Source organism: Hypomesus transpacificus, chromosome 15 (genome assembly GCF_021917145.1).
Source record: "Hypomesus transpacificus isolate Combined female chromosome 15, fHypTra1, whole genome shotgun sequence".
NCBI lineage: Eukaryota > Metazoa > Chordata > Actinopteri > Osmeriformes > Osmeridae > Hypomesus > Hypomesus transpacificus.
In genome coordinates this window covers 12761218-12787885 of record NC_061074.1, presented here as the reverse complement: position 1 = coordinate 12787885, position 26668 = coordinate 12761218, and the positions used below count along the sequence as shown (strand labels likewise).

Here is a 26668-nt window from a genome sequence, read left to right as displayed (position 1 = left end):
TCAGGTGGCTGAGTGGTTAGGGAATCGGGCTAGTAATCCGAAGGTTGCCAGTTCGATTCCCGGCCTTGCCAAATGACGTTGTGTCCATGGGCCAGGCACTTCACCCTACTTGCCTCGGGAAAATGTCCCTGTACTTACTGTAAGTCCCTCTGGATAAGAGCGTCTGCTAAATGACTACATGTAAATGTAAAGGGCAGGCGGAAAACCAAGGACTGCCCTGGCAAGGTCATTGTGGGTAACGTAGTTCTAGGGCTGCTGTACCGTGTGAGGACTCCGGGGGGTCTGATGTCATTTGTTTTTGATTGATCTCAGCTATCTGGGCAGCGTTGTTGTGACCAGGTCCCCTACGCCACAATAGGTAAGGGTCGGACCCATGTCTGAGAGGGGAGGGGTCAGCAGGGGGAGGGCTCTATTCACTCTCTCCTTTAAAGGGGAATTGCTGACTTTGGGTTGTGCCTCTTTACTGGATTCAAGTATATAATGCTGTAGCTTCAATGTTACCTTTAAGGGTCACATTTACCATACAGTTCAATGGCGCATGCCTGCTGTCGTGCACAGTGAGTAGGCTGGTCAGAGATATCAGGAGCTGTTTTGGAATTACAAATATTTTAAAATACAGGCACGTTTCCCAGCACTAAAAGCCTTGAATCAACAGAGGACCCAGATTACTGATGGACTAGAGTATTCCCCTTTAAAGTTTTGTTCCATGTGCAAAATGCCATGCATGCCTTCTCTAAATATCTCTCTTTGACTCAAACAAATAACAATGAATCTCTGACTAAAATCTTCGTCGCATTCGTCGTCTTAAGTGCTTTCGTTTTCTGTCATGTGACTGTTTTAATGGCCATTTCCTCTTCCTGTCATGTGACTGTTTTTTAACGGCCATTTCCTCTTCCTGCCATCTCCTCCCGTCAGCATGGTGAAGCCTCTGTACGCAGTGTTCATGTTTATGGAAGTGTGCTGTACAGTGTTCATGTCTATGGAAATGTCCTTTACCTAACACTCTGTGGGCCACTGCATACACAAGACTGTATTTGTGATAATTGAAAATGACTGTATTTAACAAGGACTGCTGTGATTTTCAGATCTGTCTCCCCCATCTGCTAATCGATCTCAATCTCTCTTTCCACAGTGACAAATCAAGGACAGCATCTCTAAAGCTTTGTGTTTCCATTCCCTGCAAAACAATATGTTTTGGCACAATAACCTGACTTAACATGTGGCTAAGTCAGGTTTTGAAGCAGGTGTATTCTGTTCTTTGAAAGACCAAAACTAAACAAAAACATTCAGAACAAGAACGTTCATAATTCAGTATTTGATCATATATCTTTCTGTAAGAGAAGCGCTGCAAAATCACAAAGGACTTTTGTGTGTGTTTTTCAAGAGCAGCTTTGTAGAGATAATCTATATCAAATCATAACATAATTTTCACCAAAAAAAATAATAATTACTCAGATCAATGGGCCTGCTTATTCTTCACTCACAGTTTCGGGGAATTTCCAATTCAATTTCAAATGTGATCTCATAAAATGAAAATAGTTCTGGCATGGCTTTCAAATAAGGATTTGGTTTCCTTCAGAAGGAAGCAAATCCAGCCATCAACAGTGGAAGAGAGGATACATATCTAAACGCACATAGGATACTGTGCTGCAAGAGGACCCACTCAATCACCATAGAAACAAGAAAGAAAAAAATACATTATTTTCATTTTATGGGCTTTTGAACTGACTCACAATTGACAGAAAAAAAAACACTGGTACAATCTGTTCCATTTGACATTGAAAATTAACAGATAACAAGACAATGAAGTGATCTTCTTCTGCTCCAGTCAGCTGATGTTTCAAAATTACGTCGCCATTTTGGAATGAATGTTTCTTCTGACTCCTCACCTTCAGGTGGGTAGAGCTCGCCACTGTAGGTTTATAGTAAAGCGCTCTCTTTGTCTCTTTGCTCCTATTTTCTACTCAGGGAGCCTCTAGGTGCGTCTAGCGACGCTGCCGGGTCTGAGAGCTTACAAGCACTCCTACAACAATGTATTACAAAAGCCAAGAGAGTAGCAGCCAACACCAATAACAACTCCACCTCCAAGAGAAGAACAGGTCGGTCTGAAGAGTAGAGCGCCGAGCTAAACACAAAACAACAGCATGCCGTTCCATCGCTCGCTCCCTCGAGCAACGTGGTTGTGCTCCTGTTCCGTAGGTGCGTCACCCTCTCAGACCCGACAGCCATCCCAGACCGCTCCGGCCGGAGAAGATCTCTACCTCCACAGGAAACGGAAAAGGCAGAGCAAGAGGAACCCGTATGTCTATCTGACCTGCCTGCTGCGACGCAGGCGCCCCGACGACGACCAGATGGGCATCCTGGCCAGCACTGACTCTGAGGGACACAACTACGGCAGCCTACACTGACCAGTAAGGCCATCGCTGTCACTATCAGGCCAATCCACGTGACTCCACCAAACCTGAATTCCTGTGTAACACTGATGACACAAGTGGTAATCTCCTTTCAGTACTGGACAGCAAGGGAGCGGGCTCTTTTATAGTCATTTGAAAGAACAAAAGTAGTCATTTTTCTTAGGGATCATCATCATCGCCTGGCTTTCAGGAGTCACCAGGACAAACAAAACATTGCTCTGAGAACATACTGTACATAATTTAGTAAAGGGAGTCGGTGAAACCCTTCCTGCGGTAATAGCGTGTTGGCTGGATTAAGTCACAACACCTTGTTAGGTCTCACTCACTGGTCGCTGAGGTGTTAGTCCTTTGAGGTGTTTCAGTTACACAGTGTACTGTTATCTGGTTTGTCCTGGCACAGGGACGCCTGTCTACCTTTCCAACAATTCAAATAGTGTCAGTATCTACAGGGTTGTAATCACCAAATATACCTCAGTAAACACAAAGTTGCTGTAAAGCTTGTGATACACTACGTCTGAAAACTTCTTTCAAGTGAAGTGGTGTATGCGGGGGGGAAAGGATAGATCACATTACTCAATTCACACATTAAATAAATTAAATGACCTGAGTATGGTCAAAAGTAATTTAATATTGGTCCTAATATTGTTATTTTTATTCATGTTGATATTATCCAATGCAAAGCATAGAATAATATTCATATAATGCAAACCATAAGAAGGCACTGAACGTTTCTGCATGATTTGCAGATTGTGTTGGAACTGGTCATCACGTAATGTTGAGATGAGATTGTGGCCATTCTATTAAGACATGGTCTCAATGGTCCACTACTTGGAGGGTTTTAACAGGGTGATGAATTGTGATTTGTATTGCAGTGTTTTACATGAATATAAAGGAAAACTTGAGTTGTGAAATGCAGCACATCTCTTGATGCCTTGTTTGCCTTTTCTGTCTTGTTTTGGAAAACTTTTCTGAATTAACTGCCTTTTCCTTCGCCTTCTCACTATGTCTATGTGGCAAGTTAGAAGTTCCAATATTTCCTGTGTGCGCAGTTAATACTCTCTGCCAAGGACAACTGAGAGGAAATGGACCTGAAGGCGTGCTACTCTTTTGATTTAAAAAATATATATATCTCTTGAATGGATTCCTGCGTTGACTGTGTATATTCCAGTAATAGAACAGAAATATGATAACAATTAGTGATGATAATGTTGTTCTTTCCAGGTTTCACAATGTAATGTTGAAACATAGATTTGATAACTCAAGTAAATCGGTATGTACTGTACTGTATAGTGTCAATCGAAAAGTACTCAAGTACTGTAGTTATCATGCAGAAATGTGAAACTTGCCATTGATGTTAATATATTAAAAAAGAACGTGTATATTGAAAAATGAGTGAAACATTTTGAGAACTGGAGGTTGTTTCTGTTACTTTATTACAAGGTGGCCATCTAGACTGTTTATCTCTCCAACAACTGTATATTACCTGCTTGCTATATCTCTGTTTGTTTCTTGGTTTTAACACTAACCGATAATGAATGTATGTTTTGCTGTACAGGAAAGAATGTCCTGATGTTGATGTCATAGTACATTAACTGAACTGACCCATGCTGTGCAGTGCAGTTGTCATTGGCTATTTGGACAATACTCCAATTATTTTCTTATTTTTTTTACCATTTTCTTGTGGTGTGAATCTCTAAGCTGTTTTTATTTGCTCAGTTTAGGTTTCATGATACTATTGGCTATTTCCACTACTGTGGTTACCACAGTGATTAATGTTAGACTAGACGTTCGATAAAGAGAGCTTTTCACATACACTGACAGAAGTACTTTGAAACCAATCCAGGGGATTGAACGGGACAGGATCACCCACAACATGTTCATTTGAAATTTGAATAGCAAGTTTATTTATTAGAAATTGAGGCTTTTTGGATATCTATACCTAACATGAAATAGCCCACATTGCATTCATGAGTTTCTCTTCCCATTTACATTCTTGCCTGTTTTCAAATCTAGTGAAGTAGTAAATATTGACTGGAAATTGTTTGAAAGGAATACATCAAAGTGATAAATTCTACTGTATGAATTAATTACATGTAAGATAGGGGGAATAATCTATATTTATAATGTACATGGTGTGTATTGTATTTGTAAAGATGAAACAAACCATGTTTTACAGGGAGGTGTGCATAAATGATGCACAACAAAGACAGAATAGGAAATTAATTCAAATTATATAAATCTATTTGCGTCATGGCTTTAAGTGAACAATATTTATAAAATATTTTTTACGGTGCCTCATTTGTCATATTTTAGCAGACATTATTTTACACTAAAAGAAAACGTAATGTTAGCACAGTAAAATGTATTATTGCCATCTGGCCTGTTGCACAAGTAGTACAGTATTTCCTCCCATGTGTGTAAATGTGAATGCTAATCTGAAAGGCTTTAGAAGCATATAAAGTATGTGTGGCCCCCAAAACCTTTTTGAAACAAAGAACTTTAAACTCCCCCTCACGAGCACATAGATTCACTCATCATCACTTGCAGATGTCCAAAGTGAATGAGATGGGAAAAAAAACGAAGTTTCTCTTGAAGCCACAAGCAATGTTATAGAATGTGTGCTGCAACAGGAGTCGTGTTTACATGTACATTAGTTAGGAATGTTGTGTTAGGAGGTAGCTGCTTTGAACATTATGACTTGGTGCTACATTTAACTCTGTGGTGCTGTACAATAGAACAGAGGTCTCATGTCTTGCTACATGCAAACTGTAAGTCCTTTGTGCTTTACTAACTAAATTAGCTCCATTATACAGTATGTACTTTAAGTCCTATTGTTGATGTTGCAGTTGTTGATGTGGTGCAATTGACAGTAAAAAGACAGTATTCAGTGAGAAATCTGACAAGACATAAAAAAATAGGATGTCTAACAGACTTCATAGGATTCTGAAATCAAACTATTTCTAATTTCTATACTATATTTGCAAAGAAAACTTCTGTCTGTGCTTCCAAGGTAGCCTCTCCAAAGTGTTGTTTTAATGTTGGTGACAAGAGTATCCCCCACAATAAATACCCAGCCGTCTTCATAATGATTATTGTATACACAATTACAACAGTTCTCACTATTGAGACAAGAGGAAGGAATCAAAGTGCACAACCAAGTCACGATAAGATCTTTCCGCTCACTTTCTACAGGTCTAAACTATTTTATGGACTACACTGTTTAAAGCACAGTAATTCTGGGTGCCAAGTACTGTACACCCCACTTGAGTATTCATCAAACAGCATTCGCTCTCTAAGCTAATTCCTCACACATGGTTTGAAAAACTGTTTCTGATACATTGTCCATGTAGGATTTCACAACTCGATGTACTGTTGTCTTCCGGGCTCTTTTGCTTCTTCAACTAAAACATGTAGTGTACAAGAGGGCTGCTTTGGAGGTACTGTTCGATCTAGTTTTTGTTTTCTGCTTACAAGCTTTTAGTGCATCAGTAGGTGAAAATAGGATGAAACTTAGAGCCAATTTATTTTTATTGTATTAATCTTGCATGTAGAGACAATACACAATCAGTCATTAACATTCAACCTGGTTGAGATTGATCAGAAAATTGAATATGTAGGATTTTATGTGTTCTCTGTTTTTCCATGTGTACCAGCACTGAGAAACTAGAATGTATTATTACTGTAGGCTACAATAAGCGCTACATATTTGACTGTTTTAGCAAATGCTCATATTCAAGCAAACCAGTTGTGCTTAAAGGAAGAAAATGTATAACATTTCATCGCATATTTTCACCCATTGAACTTTGTGCTGTATCACGTTTACATTCTGCATTTAATGTCGTGTTTTGCGCATAATCAGTTTCAATATGCCTTTTTAATTGAAACATGGAAAACTGTTCATATGTAAATACTTCAAAGTGAAAACACATAACACCTTTTACTTGTTTGTCTATTTTAGAATGATAACCCGCAGATAATTTTAAGTTGTCAGTTATTTCATGATCAGATTCTTCTTTTTTATTTTTGTTGCAATTAACTCATACTGTATGGTGCTGTACCAAAGCCTTATGTAAAATACTAGTCTGTATGTTTTCCGTTAGTCACTGTTAACTATAGAATTCCGTTTTCTTTGGAATCATGTCTTACTCACTCCATGTCCAACTGCCATAGAACTTCGATCTTCGGAATAAACAGAAACACGCTGGCCGAATGCCGTCTGTGGCGTGGGTGGAGACTGAAAGTCTGAGGTTTACCGTAGTTTTGAGACAGTGGCCCGGTCAAGAGAGAAAGGTTTGGTGGCATACATTCTGGAGGCCGGATCCATCGCATGATCTATGACCTATCTATGGAATCTGTGAGTTTGGCAGAAATGTTGTGTTCATATCATCATATCATTTTCAACGCTTAGTCCCATGTACAATTTTCCTCTCAAATTTTTGTATTTTGATATAATAAAAACATGAAAAGTGGAAATGAGTGTCAGGTCTTTCTTTGTGACTGTAGCCTAAAGCAGAAGAGTGGAGGTGCAGTTTCATCTCTTTGACACAAGGTGTAAGTGTAGGGTAGATAGTCCATGTTAAATGGTGCAAGGAGTTGCTTTGGGTTATGGCTTTGAGATATTAACCTACTTATAGACAAGATTTTATGTAAACAACAATATAACACGTTAATTACAACTACAAAGTCGAATATCCCCTCTAACACCATTCGAAGACTAGGTGACTAGCCAACTTAACCTGGTACACTAGAGACTGACGATCTGCTTTGAATGAGGCATGTAATCACAACGACCGTTGTACCCATGTTCAAATTCCTTCTATAACCAAACAAAACAGATGATGCATAAGCAGTAGGCCTACACACACGTGAAACTTGATAAACTCTTATGACATCTTAACTATTTTTATGGACACAGGAATGATGTCATTATCTGCAGCAAATTTCATCTGATGATTTCCACAGTAAACAGCTATGTTTGCTAAAGTAGTTAGCTGTAGACAAGAGACAACATTGCTGAGAATCAATTCCATCTATTCTACTGTGGATAAGGTTAGGGCTTGGTAGAAATATAACGACAGTGTGGCATTATTTTAACCAAAATATAATTCATTATATTTTTCGCGTGCACGCGTGGATTATTTCGTTCACGCGGTGTCGGATGCAGAGTCACAGAGCACACCAGATTTATCAGCTGTGTGGCGCTCTTGTGAACTGAACATGCTTTCCTATCCTGGATACCTCGGACTTTCGTGCAACCGTGAAGTTAACTTCGCAGTGCGATGGTAGAGAGAACAGAATTGTTTTCTTTGCAGTTCCACATCTTGGTGAGCTGAAGGAATCACTCTAAAGGAGAGGGGAGAAGCGTGTTATCCCTCCTGCAGTTAAAGGTATGTTTTGTCATCCCGTGTTTAAGGTCTAGTTTAAAAGGCTATGGCTGCGTAGCGTTATTTTACATGGTCCTCACTATTGGGTTCTGTATAATCTCAGAGACATTGGCGGTGACATCTGAATGGTAACACAACCTAAATAGATTGTGCATATGTTTTTGAAGGCATTCGTCTTTGTCTATCTAGCAAGTATCATTTAATGTACTCTAACGCATGGATTTTCAACACGCCCCTGATAAATTATAATGGGGTCTCTGCCGCATCCTACGATGTCAGGAACACTACAAATTTAGCCGAATTGCTATCGATTGTCCACATGCATTTATTGTGTTCGGTTCACTTAGTTTTTGCATGTACTCAATTTAGACTCCAGCTATTAAATTCAAGAAACAGCAACTCATTTGCGGATGTTTGTTCTTAACACTCCTAGTTCAACATATCTTTTAATGTGCCAATAGCCTCGTTTTGCCAAGGATGATCTTGTTTACTTCATTTTGAGGTCAAAGGTGAGTCAATGCCAGTCTGTTAACCCATGATGAGGAAGCATGATGACAATTTACACTAATTTTTTAATTTACACATTTATTACAATGTGTTTTACACAGATACAGTGTGTTTGGTACATGTCTGTGGCCTGTGTTGAGAGTGTGGGGTACTGTGTTAGTCCTTGACAGTCTGGAGCGGGACACAGACTGATGTACATAACCTCATTCAGATGAATCAAAATTAATCTCTGTCTGTTACTGTAGGTTAAAAGCAGGTTACAGCATCAGATGATTCTTTCCTCTGAGAAAGAAAATAGTAGAAGGCTAGCCTTCAACCACAAAATCCTGTGTGCTGTGTCTACTGTGGTACACACAGACAAAGACAAGGTGAACGCTCCTCTGAGGGATGAGCTGGGGAGATATCTCCAGCTGCAGACAGGTATGCAGTTGTCTGGGTGGATGGTCAAAGGTTTACGGCTAAAGGTTTTAATTTCCTCTTCCTGCCTCGGCTCCCCCTCCGGAACGGAGGCGCAGTCACGACGTATGTGGGGAGGTTGCCGTGGCAACCCCCGGCCTCCTCCGTAGCGCCGAGCTGTATTGACAGCATTCCAGAGCGGAGAGAGAGAAATAAGTTTCCTTCAGCTAGATATGGATCAGTCAGACACTCAGAGGAGGAGGTGTGTCTCATGGAACCCATGGAGTCATGGTTGTTGTTGTTGATGAGAACCTGCCCTCCTCTTGTACCCCTCCCCCATGCTGGCCCCTGCTGGGAGGTAAGCTCCACTGTAAGGGTGGAGTCCGCTTGCCATACCCAGAACAGCACACAGCAACACCAGGAGTGAACACCTGGACTCTGACTTACCCAGCAGACATTTCAGTGTTCTTCCTCCACCATGGCCCCGTTTTTAGGTTTTCATCTGTGACAGATTTGTTATCTCCGCCTGTGGCCTACTTGTATTTGCTGTACAAAATGCATTAGTTGAGGTGTGCTGGTAGCTGGCTAACAGGCTTGGTCCGATGAATTGCTGCTTTACATAACAACATGCAGGCATAGGTTTTAAACAGCAATCCTTGACTGCTAATATAGGTTTCATAAACAGCATACAGAATTGCGTAGGCTGCCCTACTTTTCCTGGAATACTATGTAGGCTATCAGTCGTCAAAGCCAGAGCTCTGCAGCTTCTCTCTCTTGACATCAGACACACATCCTCCCTGTCAAACCAACACATGTCTTGTGCAGCTCAGTATGTACATACACAACCAGTTTAAATATAACCGATAGGCCATCAGAATCAGATACATATTCTTGCCTTTTAAATCCATATCATTTGTGACTTCTAAATCCATATAATGTGTGATTTCTTACAGCTACAGTAAGACACATGTCGTTTAACATCACAAGTAGCCTAAATACATTTATGAATGAAATGTTCTGGAGGGAGGTTTGTGCCGTCAACCTAATGTTCACATTTTCTCTTTGAAAGATTTGACCTGTTAGACAAACACTTTTCAAAGAAGGATGGTTTACGCTTTAGGATTTGGGAGTTTCTTAGGTGGCTGGGAACAGACATTTCTTCTCAAATTCAATGTTTCTTAAAGGAGGGTTACTCAGTAAGTCATCTTGAGGTTCAAACAATGGACTTTGATTCCTTACACTGGCAGTAACTAGCCTAACTATTTTGTATGCAGAACACGATGACAAGCATGTAGTGCATTTTGAAATGTATTTTTTTCTTTTCTTTATTCAGCGTGATTCCCAAGGTCAGATGTTACACTGTACCATGCAAAATGTTATCAGGAAAAGAATGCAGGCAATGTTGAAGATTGTGATACATTGTGATAAGGCTTTAGATTCACATGCTACGTTAACACTACTTAGGATAACATTTATGTGTACCTAATCCTTAGAACTAATAACTACAATTTTTTGTCTTATGTATTGGTATAATTCTGTATTCACAGGTTCCAACCTGTCCTTTACCGTATAAGATGACTGTGAAAGAGTATGTCACTGGCATAATGAAGCTATATCGTACTAAATAAGTCAGGTGGCTGAGCGGTTAGGGAATCGGGCTAGTAATCTGAAGGTCGCCAGTTCGATTCCCGGCTGAGCCAAATTACGTTGTGTAAGGCACTTCACCTTACTTGCCTCGGGGGAATGTCCCTGTACTTACTGTAAGTCGCTCTGGATTAGAGCGTCTGCTAAATAACTAAATGTAAATAAGAATGCACACTTGTCCTCAATTCCTCTCTTGCCTTTCTGGGAATGACTCCACCCACCAGTCATTATTGAAAATGACTTTATGTAAAAACAATCCTGATGTAACATGATGTCTTTCTCCACAGCCTTACTCTTCACCCGCCAGCAGTACGAGTTGTTGTGATTGTGTCGGCCCAGGGTATCCTGTAGTGGGATCACGGCAGCCTTTGGAGAGATGAAATGTCCTTGAGTGGAGTTGGGCTGGTTCGGCCTGTGTATCTGGTGGCTCACATTCTGCTGAGTCAGGCAGCTGTGTAGAACCCAGTCAGCACCGCTCCATGGCCGTAGGCCAGTGATTTACAGGGGAGCGGCGATGCTAGTAGCTAATGGCTGAGCTGATGTATCTACTACCGCTCTCGATGCCAGACATTTCCATGGTGATTAGTGGGACACTCTAAAGGAAGAGACAAAACTACCCCAGTATCAATGGCTAAGAGCTTCTGCTTGGCGGTGCAGGACAAGGAAATGTGGACATAGGAAGTCCTGTTTGGCCTTCCACACTGTGAATATCATGGTTGTAAGGATGTTTCCAGAAGCAGGGGTAAACGCTGGATGTGGGAATGGAGGCGGGCCGCACGACAAGTGTCTAAGGGAGGCATTTGAATCAACTGTCATCTGCATTTCTTCAGTTAATTTACAGTATATGGTGATGTTGATGGACGTGAGTTTCTGATACCATTTACTACCGGGGGTGAAAGATTCAGCCAATTCTTTCGTCCAGCGATTACTCCCCCAGGTCATTACAATGGAATGGACTGAGAGTGAGCTGCAGCTAAGAGTGGGTTAATGCCTGAATGCTTCTTTCTAACGGTTGACTCTCCTCTTCTCGCCCCCTCCCTCTCCCTCCCTCTCTCTTCCTCTCCCTCGTCAGTCGGCTGTTGCAGCAAGGCAGTGTCATGGAGGCTGGCTGTGGGGTTGCCGCGGTGATCGGGAATGCTGTCTCAGGACTCCAGGGAGAACCAGGAAGTGGTGACGTCCTTGAAGGGTGAGTTAGTCTCTTACAGCTAGCGCGTCAGCTGATCAGGACATTGCAGATGCTCATGATTATACTGTACTTGCATATTCAGGGTCTGTTGTGTGTGTGTGCGTGTGCGTATGTGATTGTGTGTGTGTGTGTGTGTGCGTATGTGATTGTGTGAGGTCATTTGTGAGTGGGAAGGATGTGGGCGAATGTTAGCGTAAAGCAGGAAGATCAAATTGAACGGGTAAGAATGATAATCCTCATCAAATCTAGACTGTATTCAGGCTCCAGGGTGATTGAGCTGTCCCGCCTAGATCTACAGGATCCCTTCTCTAGTGTGGCAATATTGCCATCCTTATCTGGTGATCTCAGAGGACAACTATGAGGCTGAATCACTGCATCACTTGGCCTTTGTGACTGTGACCGGTAGGACAAATCTGAGGCCACCTCTCCTCCTCATTGTCCCTGATATAAGTTAGACTGAATGGATCGCTCTCTCTGTCTGCCACCCCCACCCGCCCTCTCTCTGTCTCTCTGTCTCTCTCGCTTTCTCTCTCTCTCCCTCTTTCTATTTACCTCTCTCCCCCCAGCCCTGACTCATATTTCAGCTGCAGGTTTAGTCAGGTTATCCCCTGTGGGAGGCCTGCATTGGTGAATCTCTCAAAGGGAAGTCTTTGCTTACATGAACACACACAAAAGCTGTAAGGGTAGTTTTGCTCTCACCCTGTGAGATATGCTGCTGTCTTTGCTGAGTATAGACTTTGTGCATTCTTTTGTGTATTAGACACTAACTACTTAGATCAATAATTTGTTGATAACACTGACTACACAATCATCTACATAACACTGTTGCTTGGACCAAATGTTGTCAGTGCACAGTGGTGGTGCAATGTCCTGATTGGAGACCCTGAAACATGATGGGAATATGACTGCCTTTCATGTGCTCCCCCTGGTGGAGGTCTTTGAAAGCCCTGTATGGATGCCTGTTCACTTTCCCTCTGTCTCCTCCCTCCTTCGTTCCTCTCTCCGTCAGGACTGTGGTACCCTGTCCTAGCCTGGGTGAAGACACATCCCCCCTGGAGGGGAACAGAGACTCCGATGTTCCAGCAGAGAAGCAGCCTTCAGAGGCACCCCCATCCACGGTACTAAAGAACACGGTCCTTAGTGTCTGGGGTTGATTTGAGTATTGACATGGTTTGTGGTTCTCCCTCTGCTAGTGTGGTTCAGCTCTGATTCCGTTTTATCGAATAGCGTCTGACCCACGCGGCACAGGCGAGGAGTGATGAGGTCACAGAGCGTCCTGCCGAGGCCCCCCTGCGTTCCTGCGTCAGCACGGCCAGCATGAAGGTCAAGAACATGAAGAAGTAGGTGTTCCCACGGCAACGTGCTATTATGGGCTGTAAACCAGGGCTGTAAACCAGGGCAATAAAATGAAAGGACTGTAAAATGAATGATGGGCGAGGCAAAGGCAGACTAGTCATTTAGTGCTATCTCTTCCGTGTATGCCTCAACGTTTTTCCGACCATTCTGTGTCTATCGCTGCTTTTGCTCGACATCTCTCTTTGTGGACCTTCCATTCATCTCAGACTCTTAACCAGGTTTCTCTCCCTTTATTTCTCTCTCTCTCTCTCTCTCTCTCTCTCTCTCTCTCTCTCTCTCTCTCTCTCTCTCTCTCGCCCTCTCTCTCTCTCTCTCTCTCTCTCTCTCTCTCTGTGCTCTCTCCCCTGCTCTCCCTTTTCTCAGTATATTAGCCATTAGAATACTGATGAAGCAGCTAGCTAGCTAGCTTACTGACTGTTTGTATTTATGTTCAGGCTGACGTTTCCCAGAGGGCACTTTCCCAGGCTGGCAGAGTGTGCCCACTTTCACTATGAAACTGTTGACTTTGGCAGTGTGCAGGTGAGGACACTCATGCATTCAGTCATCCATTCATCTAGACATTCTATGGAGAACAGGAGTTATTGTTCCTGGCTGAGTTATGTTTGGGTAATTGTCTTTGGCTTACGTTCATGTATTACTTAGTAGATTTGTTGCTCAAATTACTGAGTTTATTAATGGAACGCAGGAATAGAATGAGCAGTATGTTGCAATGCATTCTGATGGCCCTACGTCCTGGCCTGACCTCCTGCCCGTAAACAATCAAGTTTTTATCTGACATTTGAGTCGAGCACTCAAACACCAATTGATATGTAACACTGCGCTATTATAAAATCCTACCCAGTGGATATTTCACAGAATCCTAAATGCTGTTTCGAATTATATTTTCCTCTTTAATTATGTGGCCTCATCCTATGTTTGTGCTAATCCACTAAATAGCATCCATGCTACCCTAATCCTGTCAGATTAAACCTGGATCCACAGTCTTAGTTGGATTAGCATCCTGGCCACCAGGGAAAGAGCTTTCACTGGTGTTCCTGGACAGTCCACCCCCAGGAGCCTCCATAACTGGCCAAGTGCTCTTTTCAGACATTTGGACTGTAGATGTTGGTAGGAACCAGAAGGGGGCAGGAGAGAATTCTTAGTACGTTACTGGAAGGGACAAATTTAGCTAGACAGATGCTTTATGCCCTCCAGTGATGCTGTGATACAAAGCCAAGGATTTGTAATTTTGGTATGAAGAAAAAAAGCTTGACATAAGGTTATTTGAGGCCTAAAAGGTCGCGTTTGTGTATATGCAGTCTTCCTCTTGCCAATGATGGTCCATCAGGACAGGAGTTTGACTAAGAGTAAGAGTTTGTTTGCCGTGGAGATAATGAGATGCAGTCAAGCGGAAGACTTGACTCAGTCATTTGTGAAAGTGGCTTTTTGCCGCCTGGTTAACTTCAATGTAATTCTGTTTGTAAGCCAGCAGAGAGCAGCAGTAAATCTATACCTCACCCCCTGCTCATTGGTCCATGCAGTCAGGGGAGTTTCACATGCTATGACATACACTGCTGCAGGCTTGTACATGTATATTTCCGTGTAGTATGTGTTAGAGCTGATGGGCAGTGTTCCATTGCTTCAATAGAATATGTGGCCTAGCCTCTACAGCACAAGCTCCTTTGGCCGTGTGTCTGCGACAGCACAGCAGTCTCTGTGACCTTGAGAGGGAAGATGAGCTAGACCTGAGAGGAAAATATTACTCCAGGGAGAAGCCCGCCATGCCTGACATTGACACTTATAGAACATAGTGTTCACACACACTGACACTCACACTCTCACACACACACACACACACACACACACACACACACACACACATACACACAATTATAGAATGCTTTCCAGTATCTTCTGAAATTTTGTATACATTAGGATCAGTTACTCTAATAGTGTTGTGATGTGATCACTTGACCTCTCCCAGAGAGGAAATAGGCCCACTGTGTGTGTGTGTGTGTGTCTTTGTTATTGTGGTTCCTCTCATCATGACTCACATGCTCCTCATAGTACACACACAAAGGACCAGCATAGAGAGAATATCATGTCTCCTGCAACTTCCCTTCTCTCTCATACACATAGACACACACACACACACACAGATACATATACACACACCACACACAAACTCTGATCTTGCTGTAGATTACCTACATTCTCTTAAAGGGCACTGTTTGAAATGGTGGTCTGTCTCCTTCAGTTAGGCTTCTGTGAGTACAAGCTGCTGTAGTCACCCGAGAATGAAGGAAGGTAGAGGGAGGGAGGGGGGAGTTGGGGAGTGAAGAAGGACGAGATGGAAATGAGAGAGAGAGAGAGACAGAGAGAGAGAGAGAGAGAGAGAGAGAGAGAGAGAGAAGGAGGGGCAATGGAGGGAAATAGAATCAGCGGGAAGCTTCTATTTATATTTGTTCTGCTTCCTCACCGTAATAACAGACCAGAGGATGCATAATGTGGAGTCTATAGCTGCCTCAAACACCCGAAACAGCGTTTTATTACCTGGAGCTCACTGGAAGGCAAGCAGAGCCTGTTCAACTGCTGCAGAAGGCACATGTAGGGACAGCTCTCTCTCCTCAACGCTAAGCCCAGCTACCAGAGGTGGGCAGGGATCTGCTTAGTGAGCTGTGCCTGGAGAGCCTGGACTGCACCCCCTCTCCAGCTGTGAGTCTCTGGAAGGGATAGCACAGGATCGAGGGCGTGAGGAAGGCGTGAGGACTGGCAGGTATCTGCTGTGTGTACTGATGCTGCTCTGTGTTCGTTTGTATCTTTTTAAGTTCTCATGTGTATTGAGTAGTTTATGGGCGCCACCATGTTTTTATCTGGTTGAGTTGTTGCTCTGTGTGGGGGGTTGTTTTTCAGTTGGAGCTGTTCTAGGGAGATGTAATAAGAGTTGTTGGGTACCATATGGTTTCATGCAGACAGATGGAGACTTTGAGACAGATGGAAACGGCCGAGGGATTCGGCACTACTGACAGTGCTGTGAAGCTTAACCAGTAGCCAAGTCACTATTCTCCGTTGTTCAAACCACCAGACTATCTTAGTTCTGGTCTTGTTTTTTCCCCCTAACAGTCCACCCTCAAGCGACATGGTCTCCATCGTTCCTTAGGCTAATCTTCTTCTTGTCCAGAGATTCTTTCTCTCTTATCTTAATGACATGCAGAACGCTGGAATCTTCCTAACATCATGTTTACTGGAACTCACAGTGCTTAACTATGTGCATGTCTTTGGAAGAGCTCTTGGGTTTGCAGTGCTAGTAAGCGCTGGTGGATAAATTGGGTCACTTTTGTTGCATCTGTATCTAGATTAGCGGTTAATAGTTATAAATAGCATGAGCCGCCCTTGCCTTGCAGGCCTTTTGAAGTCTGATGTTTCCATGTCAGTTTATTCCCCCAAATGTTGGAGGCTTTGATCTCATCCCTTATGCTGAAGTTTACAGTGTCCAGGGATGGAGGATATGGAAAGGAGGAGGTACCAAAAACAACCCAACCGCCAAGGGGTTTATCTCAGTACCTTATCTATTATACATTTTCCACTGCAGGATTTTCAGGGGGTGAAAACAGATTCTCCATCACGCCAACTTGCAGAGTCACAGTGTGGAAAGTGCCTACTACCACCCACCTTCAATCCCTATCAGGTCCCTCTCATGGCAGGTGTCCACAACTTTCTAGCCCGCTTAAACCTAGCGGAGCTAAAGAAGGAATTGCAGATGTGAAAAAGAACATTCTGAACACGGAGAAGGTTTTTACGATTTCATGGACAGGCGAGGTGTACATCATGTTCTCTGTGTACGCTACAGTAGGTTCAACGCAGAGAGAGGTTGCTGTGTGTTGTAGTCATCCATTATTGAAGACGAGCCTAATCTCTTCCTGTTGTACCTCCTCCTCTGTAGCTGTCCTTTGCAGAAGAGCAGAGTGAGGGGCAGAAGAGTGGTCTAGACTCCAAGGAGCTGCACTTCCTGGTCCAGATAGGTTGCCAGGTACAGTATAGGACAGTACAGGATACTTAACACCATGGAAGCTTCTGGAGCATGTGAAATAGATTTTGCTACTGTTTTCTGAAATCCAGTCTAAAAGGCCTCTCTCCCTCTTTCTCTTCTTCTCTCCTCTTTCTTTTTTCTGTTTCTCAGAGCCGGAGTTGGTTGGTGAAGCGTTCTTATGAGGACTTCCGTGTTTTGGATAAACATCTTCACCTGTGCATATATGATCGCCGTTTCTCCCAGCTCTCCGAACTGCCTCGCCTGGACTCACTGAGGGACACAGGAGAGGTACCGCATCGGATATCCCGCCACTGTTATGATCAAAACATCCTCATATAGTACTATCACCAGTCCCTTTTCTGGCTCTGTGATGATGTTGTTTCTGTCTGGACTGGCTGTGTGACTCTCAGACAGAGACCCAGATGCTGTCAGCATACCTGTGCCGTCTCTCTGTCATTGCCGACAACAAGATCAACTGTGGGCCGGTTCTCACATGGATGGAGGTACATTATCCTGTCCTCTCGTTCTTCCACTTGCCTCTACCTGGCTCTCTTAACCCAGTGGTCACTCTTACAGAGATGACAGTACCACTCTCTTAACCCCTGTAAACTGTGCTGTTTTCGCTGCTACCAAACTGTGTCTTTGGTCCCAGATCGACAACAAGGGGAATCATCTGCTGGTGGCTGAAGAGGCCTCCATCAACGTACCTGCCATCGCTGCCGCCCACGTCACCAAGCGCTACACTGCCCAGGCCACCGACGAGCTGACCTTTGAGGTGACCTCTCTAGGAATCTGGGGATTATTGCACAGTGGATTATGGGCATTAGGGAATGCTTTAAACTCAATTTCATCTCTTTATCCATCCCAATCTTATGATCGGCTGTCAAAATCCCAAATAAAAATCCAGGAATATATATAAAAATAACATTCATTTCTCTTATTTTGACGTGTATAAAAAGGCCAGTGTTTTTCTTCTCCTACTCAGAATTGTGTGTTTGCTATTTCTCTGTATTTTGCGTTATCTAGGTCGGAGACATTGTGTCTGTCATCGACATGCCTCCTAAAGAAGACACAGGCTGGTGGAGAGGGAAACATGGCTTTCAGGTAAAACTACTTCCATGGGTGCATCACTTAAATGTGTCAGTGCCCTCACTCTAGTGACATATATTTTGCATCCCACGCCCCATAGCAGGCTGACTATCACTTACTGGCCCTCAGATCATATCTGTAGCACAACTAATTGAATTACTATCCATTTCTTTCTTTTTCCCGCTCTTTTTCTGCAGGTTGGATTCTTCCCCTGTGACTGTGTGGAGCTGATAAGTGAAAAGATCCCCCACTGTGACTCCAGCTCTGTGCCTAAACCAGGTAGGGGGGGCTACTGTTCTCCATCTCTGAACACTGAGCTCCACTTTGCTCTGCTCCTCGTCAATAATGGATGACCAACTCTCTCTGCGACTGAAGCGTGTAATGCCAAAGTGTGTGTGTGCGTCCCCTTAGTGTGCAAGAAGCACGGGAAGCTGGTCACGTTTCTGAGGACCTTCATGAAGTCTCGCCCTCCCCCTCAGAAGCTGAGGCAGCGTGGGATACTCAGGGAGAGGGTGTTTGGCTGTGACCTGGGGGAACACCTCCTCAACTCGGGTCATGAGGGTCAGTCTCTTACCCTGCAGGGCATCTACTCTTCTCCGTTAACCTTACTGCTACGGTGGAGGGACAGGTGTTCTCTGCTGTCTCTAACAGCCTGGTCTCCTTCAGTTCCCCAGGTGATAAGGAGCTGTACAGAGTTCATAGAGAAGCATGGGGTGGTCGATGGGATGTATCGCCTCTCTGGAATCTCCTCCAACATCCAGAAACTGAGGTGAGTTTCCACCAGTCTAGCAGTCACCTCCAGTATACAGTCCATAAGTTATGTGTAAAGTGTTTGACAATCAAAGAAGGCCGATGGAACGGAACGTGACGTTTTCATCTCTCTTCCTCCCAGACATGAGTTTGACTCGGAGCAGATACCCGACCTGACGAGGGACGTGTTCAAGCAGGACATCCACTCTGTGGGCTCCCTGTGCAAGCTGTACTTCAGAGAGCTGCCCAATCCGCTTCTCACCTACCAGCTCTACGAGAGATTCTCAGTAAGCAGCAGGTCCCTCGCAGCAGGCTGGGCTTCTGGATCAACAAGAACCAGCTGCTGGATGTACTGTATGCTGAATGACCCAGTTAGCTCTGGATAAACCGTGAGAGAAAAGGGGTGTTCACACGGGAAACTGGTGACCCAAATTCGGCATCGAAATAAGCCGTCTAATAACGAGTGAGAAAGCTTCCCCTCGGAAAGCGGCAGAAGGTTTTCAGCACACCAGGGGTTCAGTGAAGATAGCTGTTAAAAGGGGGGGATCGACAGTAGAGGAGAGAGCAGTCTCCTCTCTCTCGCTATCAGTCTCGTTCAGCGACCTCCTTTTGTTTTTTCGTCTCCACAGGAAGCCGTGTCTGCAGCCACCGATGAAGAGAGGCTGGTCAAAATCCACAACGTCATCCAGCAGCTCCCCCCTCCCCACTACAGGTCAGTGAGCCGACTCACTGCGCACCCTAATGGACGAAACGGGCATTGCTCCGCATAATAATTCCCTCTGCAGTCCCGCATTAGGAAATGGGATCCAAGGCGATGAGTGTTAGACTGTGGTGGTGTGATGCCACCTGCTGGTCATTGCTGTGAGCTGTTCCTGTACAGTCTGATCCTTAGTAACGTCTGTTCCACAGGACCCTGGAGTTCCTCATGAGACATCTGTCCCACCTGGCCACGTTCAGCCCCATCACCAACATGCACACCAAAAACCTGGCCATCGTCTGGGCACCTAACCTGCTCAGGTAATGATTTCAACTAAACTAAAACCATTAAAAAGTATATATTTGTCATTGAATTTACCAGTAAGGTATGTTAAGAACAGTGTCATGTTATTTCAGACCCATTTTTGTTGTTATTCTACTGTGTGAATGTCTCTCTGTGTGATTGTTTGTCCATCGTATCTGAAGATGTATCCCACATCTGACTTACTGGAGAGTTTCGATGTAGCCTTTCGAGAGTCCTGTGTGTTCTGGTGTAGTGGTGAACTGGGGCGTGTCCCAGCAGGCATCCTGCAGAGAAAGTAGGCCATGCTGTATCTGGATCTGTGTCCCAGGTCCAGGCAGATCGAGTCGGCCTGTTTCAGCGGGACAGCTGCCTTCATGGAGGTACGGATCCAGTCTGTGGTGGTGGAGTTCATCCTCAACAACACTGAGGCACTCTTCAGCCCCAAACTCAACTCTGTGATACGGGACAATGCAGGTAGGGCAGCCTTCATCACCCTTCTGAGAGGAAAAGAAAGGCATGTTGTTAGGGGGGAAGGTCATGTACGGCGGTGCGCCATGAATTCAAACATGCTTGCTCATCTTTCCACCTCCAGGCAACAACACTCTCTCCAGGCCCAAGTCTTTGATGGTGAGCTCACCGTCCACCAAGTTGCTGTCCTTGGAGGAGGCCCAGGCTCGTACCCAGGCCCAGCTGGGTTCCCCAGTCACCACCCCCTGCCTGGCTCACAGCGACTACATCGAGGTGGGGGAGGGGCCTGGGGCTCTGCAAGGCAGGTTCCACACCGTTATTGACCTGCCCATGGAAAGGTAGGTTTCCTATTTGCAGTGACAGACAAACTGTTGTAGAGATGGGGCTCCGGTTGTGCCTGTCATAGGGATAGTGACGGTGTGTCATGTCGTGTCTGTAGCAAGCGCACTCAGGGTAAAGGGAAGAAGTCTCCTGTGGGGAATTGGCTGTCCTTCTTCCACCTGGGCAAGTCGTCCTCCGTGACCAAGCGCAAGTTGAAGAGGCACCCCAGCGAGCCCAATGAGATCAAGAGCATGGCTCTGCCAGGTCAGCCCTCCGCCGGCAGGCTGCCTTCCCCCCCACACCTCCACCCCCAGCACTCCTCAACCTGCTCCCCAAAAATAGCTCAAATCAGGGCCGTGCAAATGAACCATGAAAATGTGTCTGTTAAAGTGCCTTTTGCGCTGCATCTAGGGTTCTCATTAAATCTTTCGATTAAATGATGTGCTCTTATTCAGGTGGAAGAGGAGATGGAGGAACACTGAGGTCTGCTAAAAGTGAAGAATCTCTCACCTCTTTGCACAATGTGGAAGGTACGATAATTGCGAGTGTATACTGTATATATAACGTATAGTATTTAGATATACTGATTGTCCTGGGTAAATGTACTGATTATTGAGCAGTTCTGACTAAGTGCACATTTAGCTGTACATGTTTCTCTGTTTGCTCGACAGTAAGATCACTCAACATTCAATAATAGCAACTGTGTGTGTGTGTTTGTCCCAGGTGAGTCTCAGAGCTACCACCCCTCTCGCCCTCGCTCCACCAGCGACGCCCTCTCCGCCGCCTTCAAGGATGACCTGCGGCATGCCCGGGCCAAAGGCCATCTCCATAGCAACCAGACCGAGGAGGCTCAGAACAGCCCTGACACCGTCCGTGGCCCAGCATGCACCTCTCCTCGGCATCAAGAAGAGGAGCTTGACCTCTTCCCTCCTGACCCCGGCATGTCCTCCCTGGACTTTGACCCCATGTCCTTCCAGTGCAGCCCGCCCACAGCGTTTCCCGGCCCACAGCGGAAGGAAAGCGTCAAATGGAGAAGGAGGGTAGGGGCTTCCAGCGAATCAGAGCCCATCTCATCCGCCAACAACGCCATCAGCAGCTGCCAGTCCCCTGATGTCACTCCCGTCCGTGTGAAAGCCCCGCGTCCTCTCTCCCCCAAACTCAGACGCAAGTCCTCCAAATCCCCCCCTGTGGTCGAGGCAGATGTGCGGGTCGGACAGCCAAGGAGCTGCCAAGGTGCCGCCTCCCCCTCTCCCCCACCTGTCCCCTCCACCTCCCCCCCACGGGAGCTGCATCATGCTGCAGGGAGGGGGGGGAGAGAGCCCAGCCCCCCCAGCACCGTCAGCCAGGTCTCTGCCCTCACTGACAACAGCCAGGCTGCACAGAACCTGCCAGAACCAGGTCAGTCGCATAATACATCATATGCATTTTATGATCATCTAGAAACTTGTGCATCGTGGCAACACGTTGAACTTTTAAATCCATTTTTTAGAGGTTGATAAGAATCGATCTACCTTTAAGCTAGTTTCTTATCAAAGCCTCTGTGTCTTGTCTCATCATGTTTTATCATAGCATTGTTTGTCCTGTCATACTGTAGAGTTGTTTGTCTTATCCCCCCCCAGGAGATAGACTTGTGAGTTCAGTGTCTGTCCTTCCTCCTCACCCTCCGATGACGAGTGCTGCCCGCCAGCTGGCCCTGGCCCTCGCCGAGTCTGCCCAGAAGGCCAGCAGCCGGAGCTCCACCAGGCGGAGCGCCCACACCCAGACACCCAGCTACTCTCCCCAGAGACAGGAGCCCCCGCTCAGGCAGGACAGAACACCTCGACCCTCTGTCCTCCAACTCCATGCCCAGCCTCAGGATTTCACCGAACCACCGATCTCGGCAGCTGCTCCACTGTTAGCTTCGCCTAGCGTTCATACAGACGGTCACAGCTGCTTCATCCCTGCACATGGTTTGCCTCTTCACCTCAGCCCAGAGACAATACAGGGCCCTGAGAGAAACTTCACTTCTCCTGTGAGTCCAGTCCCGTCCGCAGGCCTGGAGGGGCCAGAGAGGGGCCAGAGAGAGGCCAGAGAGAGGCCTTCAGGGGCTGTGGGGCCTGTTCCGCCTCATATGGCGCCCATCTACCACAGTCCCTCCGGGTCCGCTCCCGCCCCCATTCCGAGCCCCACCCACCCTGACTTTGTCACAGCCTTTAACTACCGCTCAGTTCTGTCCGAGGCCTCCATGCCGAAATCCTTGGAGGAGGTTCTTCCACGTCCCTCTCAGCCTCCCTCTGCCCTCCGCTACAGCCCCGAGGAGGAGAGGGCTCTGGGGCTGGCCGAAGCCGAGGCCTACAGACACTACCGGGTCCACAACGCAGGGGTACCTCACTACCCCCGACCTGACAACCTGCCTCTCCACCTGGCTGGGCCCCAGGGCGTGTACAGCACTATGGGTCTGCGAGACCGCCACCACCCCTCCTCCCCTCAGTACCGAGCCCCCCCCCGGAGCGAGCTGTCCCCCAGTGGTCTGCATCGACCGCCGGGCCAGTGGCAGAGGCCGGAGGATCGAGCTGTAGGCTACCCAGTCATCCGCAGGGCGCGCTCCTTCCACGCTCCACAGCTCAGCCGCGTCCAGCTGGCCGAGACTGAGGTTGCGCCCCCAGATACCATGTTCTACGTCCAGGAAAAGCCATACCCGTGGCTCGTCCAGTCAGACCTCCCTCCGGTCCAGCCCTACTTTGAGAATGGCCGTGTCCAGTACCGTTACAGCCCATACGCAGACGTCAGCCCTCCGGAGGAGTCCTACTACTATGTGGACCCTTACCGGACCAATCGGATCAGACACAGCCAGTCCTACACCATGCGCTCCACTCGAGACAGTGCACCTCCTGGGTACTATCCGTACCCTTCTCACCTGGTCTCTCCTGTAGACAGGAAGGTCCTGATGGAGAGCAGAGATACAGTCATCTATGAGACCCGCCAACCTGAAGGCTTTGATCGACTAGTTTATCAGCCAATCAGACAGGAGAACCGAACCAGGCAGAGGTCTCAGGGCCCTATCATGTCCCCCTACGAGAAGCTGGACCCTCCCCTCCCCCAGAGAGAATACAGGGGCAGAGATATCATGCACACCAGGAGCAGGTCAGATCCAGGGAATGCTTGCCTCCTCTCCATCGACAGGGTAGACAGCCAGCAGGACACGAGGGCTGCGTCCCAAAACCCTCCAGGACACCAGGTGGCCGAGCCAGATGTCACCAGACACCAGAGAGCTAACTGGCCCAGTGAGGAGCCAGCCCAGCCCAGGAGGGAGAGTGTCTCCAGGAGAAGCCAGTCCAGACAGGGCCCCTCCCAGCCCCAAAGAAGCCAGCCGCAGCTACGCAAGGTCCCCTCGCTGCAAGAGAGGAGCTGCTCCAACCTGAGGAGCTTGGAGCCGGGAGGGAGGAGCCAGAGCCGGGGGCGGGAGCAGGAGCGGGTGATGATGGGCAACGCTGTCAACAGCTACTCCCACTCAGCCAGGCCAAAGTCCGTCGTTCACAGGAGACCGGGGCGTTCTCAGAGCATCAAGGAGCCCCGTCATTTCCCCCACCACCACCACCACGCCACGTCCCCTCTGGAACCAGACCTCCCTGGCTCGTTCTCCACCCAGCCCAACAGAAGAACTCAGAGCACCAAATCTAGACCAACACACTACGACAACCTGGAGGGGTTTTACCCAGCTTCCCAAGCCAAAGCCCCCAGGCCTGGTAAAGTCCTGGCTGGCCCGTTCCCTGCCCATGGTTGCATGTCTCCTCACAGCCACAGACTGCTGTCGAAAGCCTTGGGCCATGGAGCTTTTCCACACTCGGGCCTGAGGCCAGAAGCGGGGGTCTATGCTGAGTGATTGTCCTGGCTCCTCTCATCCTCACTCTGTTTGTGCCAGAGCACACCGCTTTGTTTTCATACCTCACTAGATTGCCGGGATACTCATATGTATATATATGTATATACATATATACATATATACAGGGTGAAATTAAAATATCATAAGCTGTTAAAAAGACCACAGAGAAGTGGCAGTGATTAGTGATTTGCTCAGCTGGTGTTATTTATATTGAGTATGGATGGATGGCTGTCATGTTTTGTGAGTATGTGTCCAAAGGTTTGGGAGTACAGGGACAGGATGGGGGTTTGTCATTTGACAAAGAGTTCACATGATCTAACCCAGAGCAAATGCCCTTTTAATGTACCTTATTGTTCATGTTAAAGCAATAATATTCTTAGCCAGAGTGTCTACCAATATTTATTATTGCTAATGTAGTTGATTTAGATTATTTTTAAAGGTTACTTTTAAAACATGCACTTTCTAAGGGGTTACAGTATCAAAGATGGATATTCAATTTAGACCTTTATACAGCTCCTTTTTTGTTGCGTTTTTCTAACAAATCCACTAAAGATGGTGTTGGTTTAGTTAGCACGTAGGTTTTCTTTACTAAGTTCAATAGGGGATACTAAGAAAACATCCACTCACACTTTTCAGTCACGCAACAAGCACTCATATTATGAATAGATAATGGACCAAGGAGAACTATGACTACTGACGATTGTTGTATTGTTGTACTGTATATGCTTTCAATGTGAAAGAACAGATAATATTACGTGCTCTTTCCATTAAAAGGAAACCCTTTCTTTACAGCTTTGTGGTGTGTCCTACAATGCATTTCTTTGTTTTAGTTTTAATAACATCAAATCTTGATTATATGCTTTGTCTTATTGTGTTGTTTAAAGACACAAGGTAATGTTAATGTAATTACTGCTAAGACATTTTAATGTTACTTTATATTTTGTAGGGGATTGGAAAATAAAATCTTATCCTATAACAGTGGGGTTTTTTTTTTTAATGTTTTCTCGATTGGCTTTTAAAGTCTTGGAGAAATGAACAAAGACGTCACTTCAAAGTGACACCCATAGTCCTGTTAATAGTGACCAATGGAGGGCACTGTAGTATCACAGGGAAGTGGCCAATCATGTTTTTTCAGCAACAACACAACAATTTAAGGTATCAAAGGACTTCTTATTATATCCGATAATGTATACAGATGCTATACTGTTTTTGTGATGACATACACAAAGCAGTCAGAATATCCAAATGTAAATTTTCTTCTGACTCAGATGCAGAAGAAACACATTTCAGTCATGTCAGGGTGCATTATGGGACATTTCTTATGTCCCAGTTCAGCATCCACTGTCATCCTATTACAAATAAGATGGCTATGGACCTCCCAACAACCAATAACTTTCCTCCGTATATTGAGAATGTAGGAAAATTATGTAAAGATGTCTCCATCTGATTGGCCTCCATTCACAGCTGACTGGGAGCCTTGCACTCTGGCAGAAACAATTACAGGGACTTGACGGGTTGGAGAAATGTCTCCTGTCAGCTAAGTATCGCTCCCAGAGCAGCCAGCCATTGTTTATTCATCGCCCCATTGACATTCAAGGCGTGCCTTCACTGTTCTCTCTCATAACCAACAAGTTGCAATTTTTATGCATGTGAAGGTTGAAGGCAAATTATTTATGGGAGACTGGACCTGAGAAAGAGAAGGGCTTTTAGCAAAGTGTTTTGCAACGAGAGCAATCTTTTTCTCTATTGAAGGTGCTGGATCAGAGCAAGATATGCATTTATTATTCAGTTTTTCTGGAGGGGAATTGTGGCCTCTGCCAGACAGCCATCTGCCCTTTGGACACTGTGATGCATTTGGGACACGCTACCTTTCAGGTTGAGGTTAAAGTCTCACTTTTCAGAAGGGACAAATTAAATGGGGAGAAAATTGCTACATTGATGTTGAATTGTCCTTTCCCCCCCCCCCCCCCCAAGTTCCTCATTGAAGAAAAAGGTAGAGGCTTTGGCTGACATAAAAGGATGAGAAAGGGTAGAAAGTCTCACCTACCTGGAGGATTATTCAGGAGCAGCTGGCCCTTTCCAGATGCAGAGATGTGCTGCGTTGTAAGAATGTTGGTGCCAGGCTGTGCCTGCTTGGTAGCAACAGAAGGCAGTAGGACCCGTTCAGCAGCCAGGTGATCTGTAATGTTTGTCCCATGGCACTGACTGTTGTCTAGGACAGACAACTGCTTAGTGGCTCAGCATCCTGTTCTGCTGTAGAAGACACTCCAGCTCATAGACAT

At 45.7% G+C, this 26668-nt stretch overlaps 2 protein-coding genes across 3 annotated transcripts in view; both read left to right on the top strand.

Moving 5' to 3' along the window:
• Positions 1-3767, top strand: part of LOC124477967 (protein turtle homolog B-like) — a 33832-nt gene extending 30065 nt beyond the window's left edge. The window contains exons 15-16 of the mRNA XM_047036045.1: positions 1969-2099; positions 2200-3767. Of these exons, the coding sequence (XP_046892001.1) occupies positions 1969-2099; positions 2200-2408 (340 nt within the window). The 3' untranslated portion in view covers positions 2409-3767. The remainder of the gene's footprint in view (positions 1-1968; positions 2100-2199) is intronic.
• Positions 3768-7669: 3902 nt separating this feature from the next.
• LOC124478243 (rho GTPase-activating protein 32-like) lies at positions 7670-25491 on the top strand. Of its 2 annotated transcripts, XM_047036459.1 has the most exons (22): positions 7670-7801; positions 11418-11531; positions 12541-12649; positions 12759-12871; positions 13322-13406; positions 16810-16896; positions 17047-17184; positions 17307-17399; positions 17549-17671; positions 17923-18000; positions 18183-18264; positions 18397-18546; positions 18652-18754; positions 18878-19022; positions 19365-19447; positions 19645-19752; positions 20064-20209; positions 20328-20541; positions 20643-20788; positions 20980-21054; positions 21248-21922; positions 22144-25491. In XM_047036459.1, the coding sequence occupies exons 2-22, from the start codon at positions 11443-11445 to the stop codon at positions 24384-24386; spliced, it is 5085 nt and encodes a 1694-aa protein (XP_046892415.1). In that variant the 5' UTR covers positions 7670-7801; positions 11418-11442; the 3' UTR covers positions 24387-25491. The 2 variants fall into 2 exon arrangements, with proteins under 2 accessions (XP_046892415.1, XP_046892416.1); XM_047036460.1 differs by lacking the exons at positions 7670-7801; positions 11418-11531; positions 12541-12649; positions 13322-13406 and having other exon boundaries at positions 12797-12871; positions 22144-25489.
• Positions 25492-26668: the final 1177 nt, after the last annotated feature.

Bases quoted from the DNA above. Each gene is read 5' to 3' on its own strand.
- LOC124478243 (XM_047036459.1), top strand. From the start codon at position 11,443: ATGGAGGCTGGCTGTGGGGTTGCCGCGGTGATCGGGAATGCTGTCTCA. The intron at 17,185-17,306 runs GTACCGCATCGG...TGTGACTCTCAG, and splicing joins CACTGAGGGACACAGGAGAG to ACAGAGACCCAGATGCTGTC. The intron at 19,023-19,364 runs GTAAGCAGCAGG...TCGTCTCCACAG, and splicing joins AGCTCTACGAGAGATTCTCA to GAAGCCGTGTCTGCAGCCAC.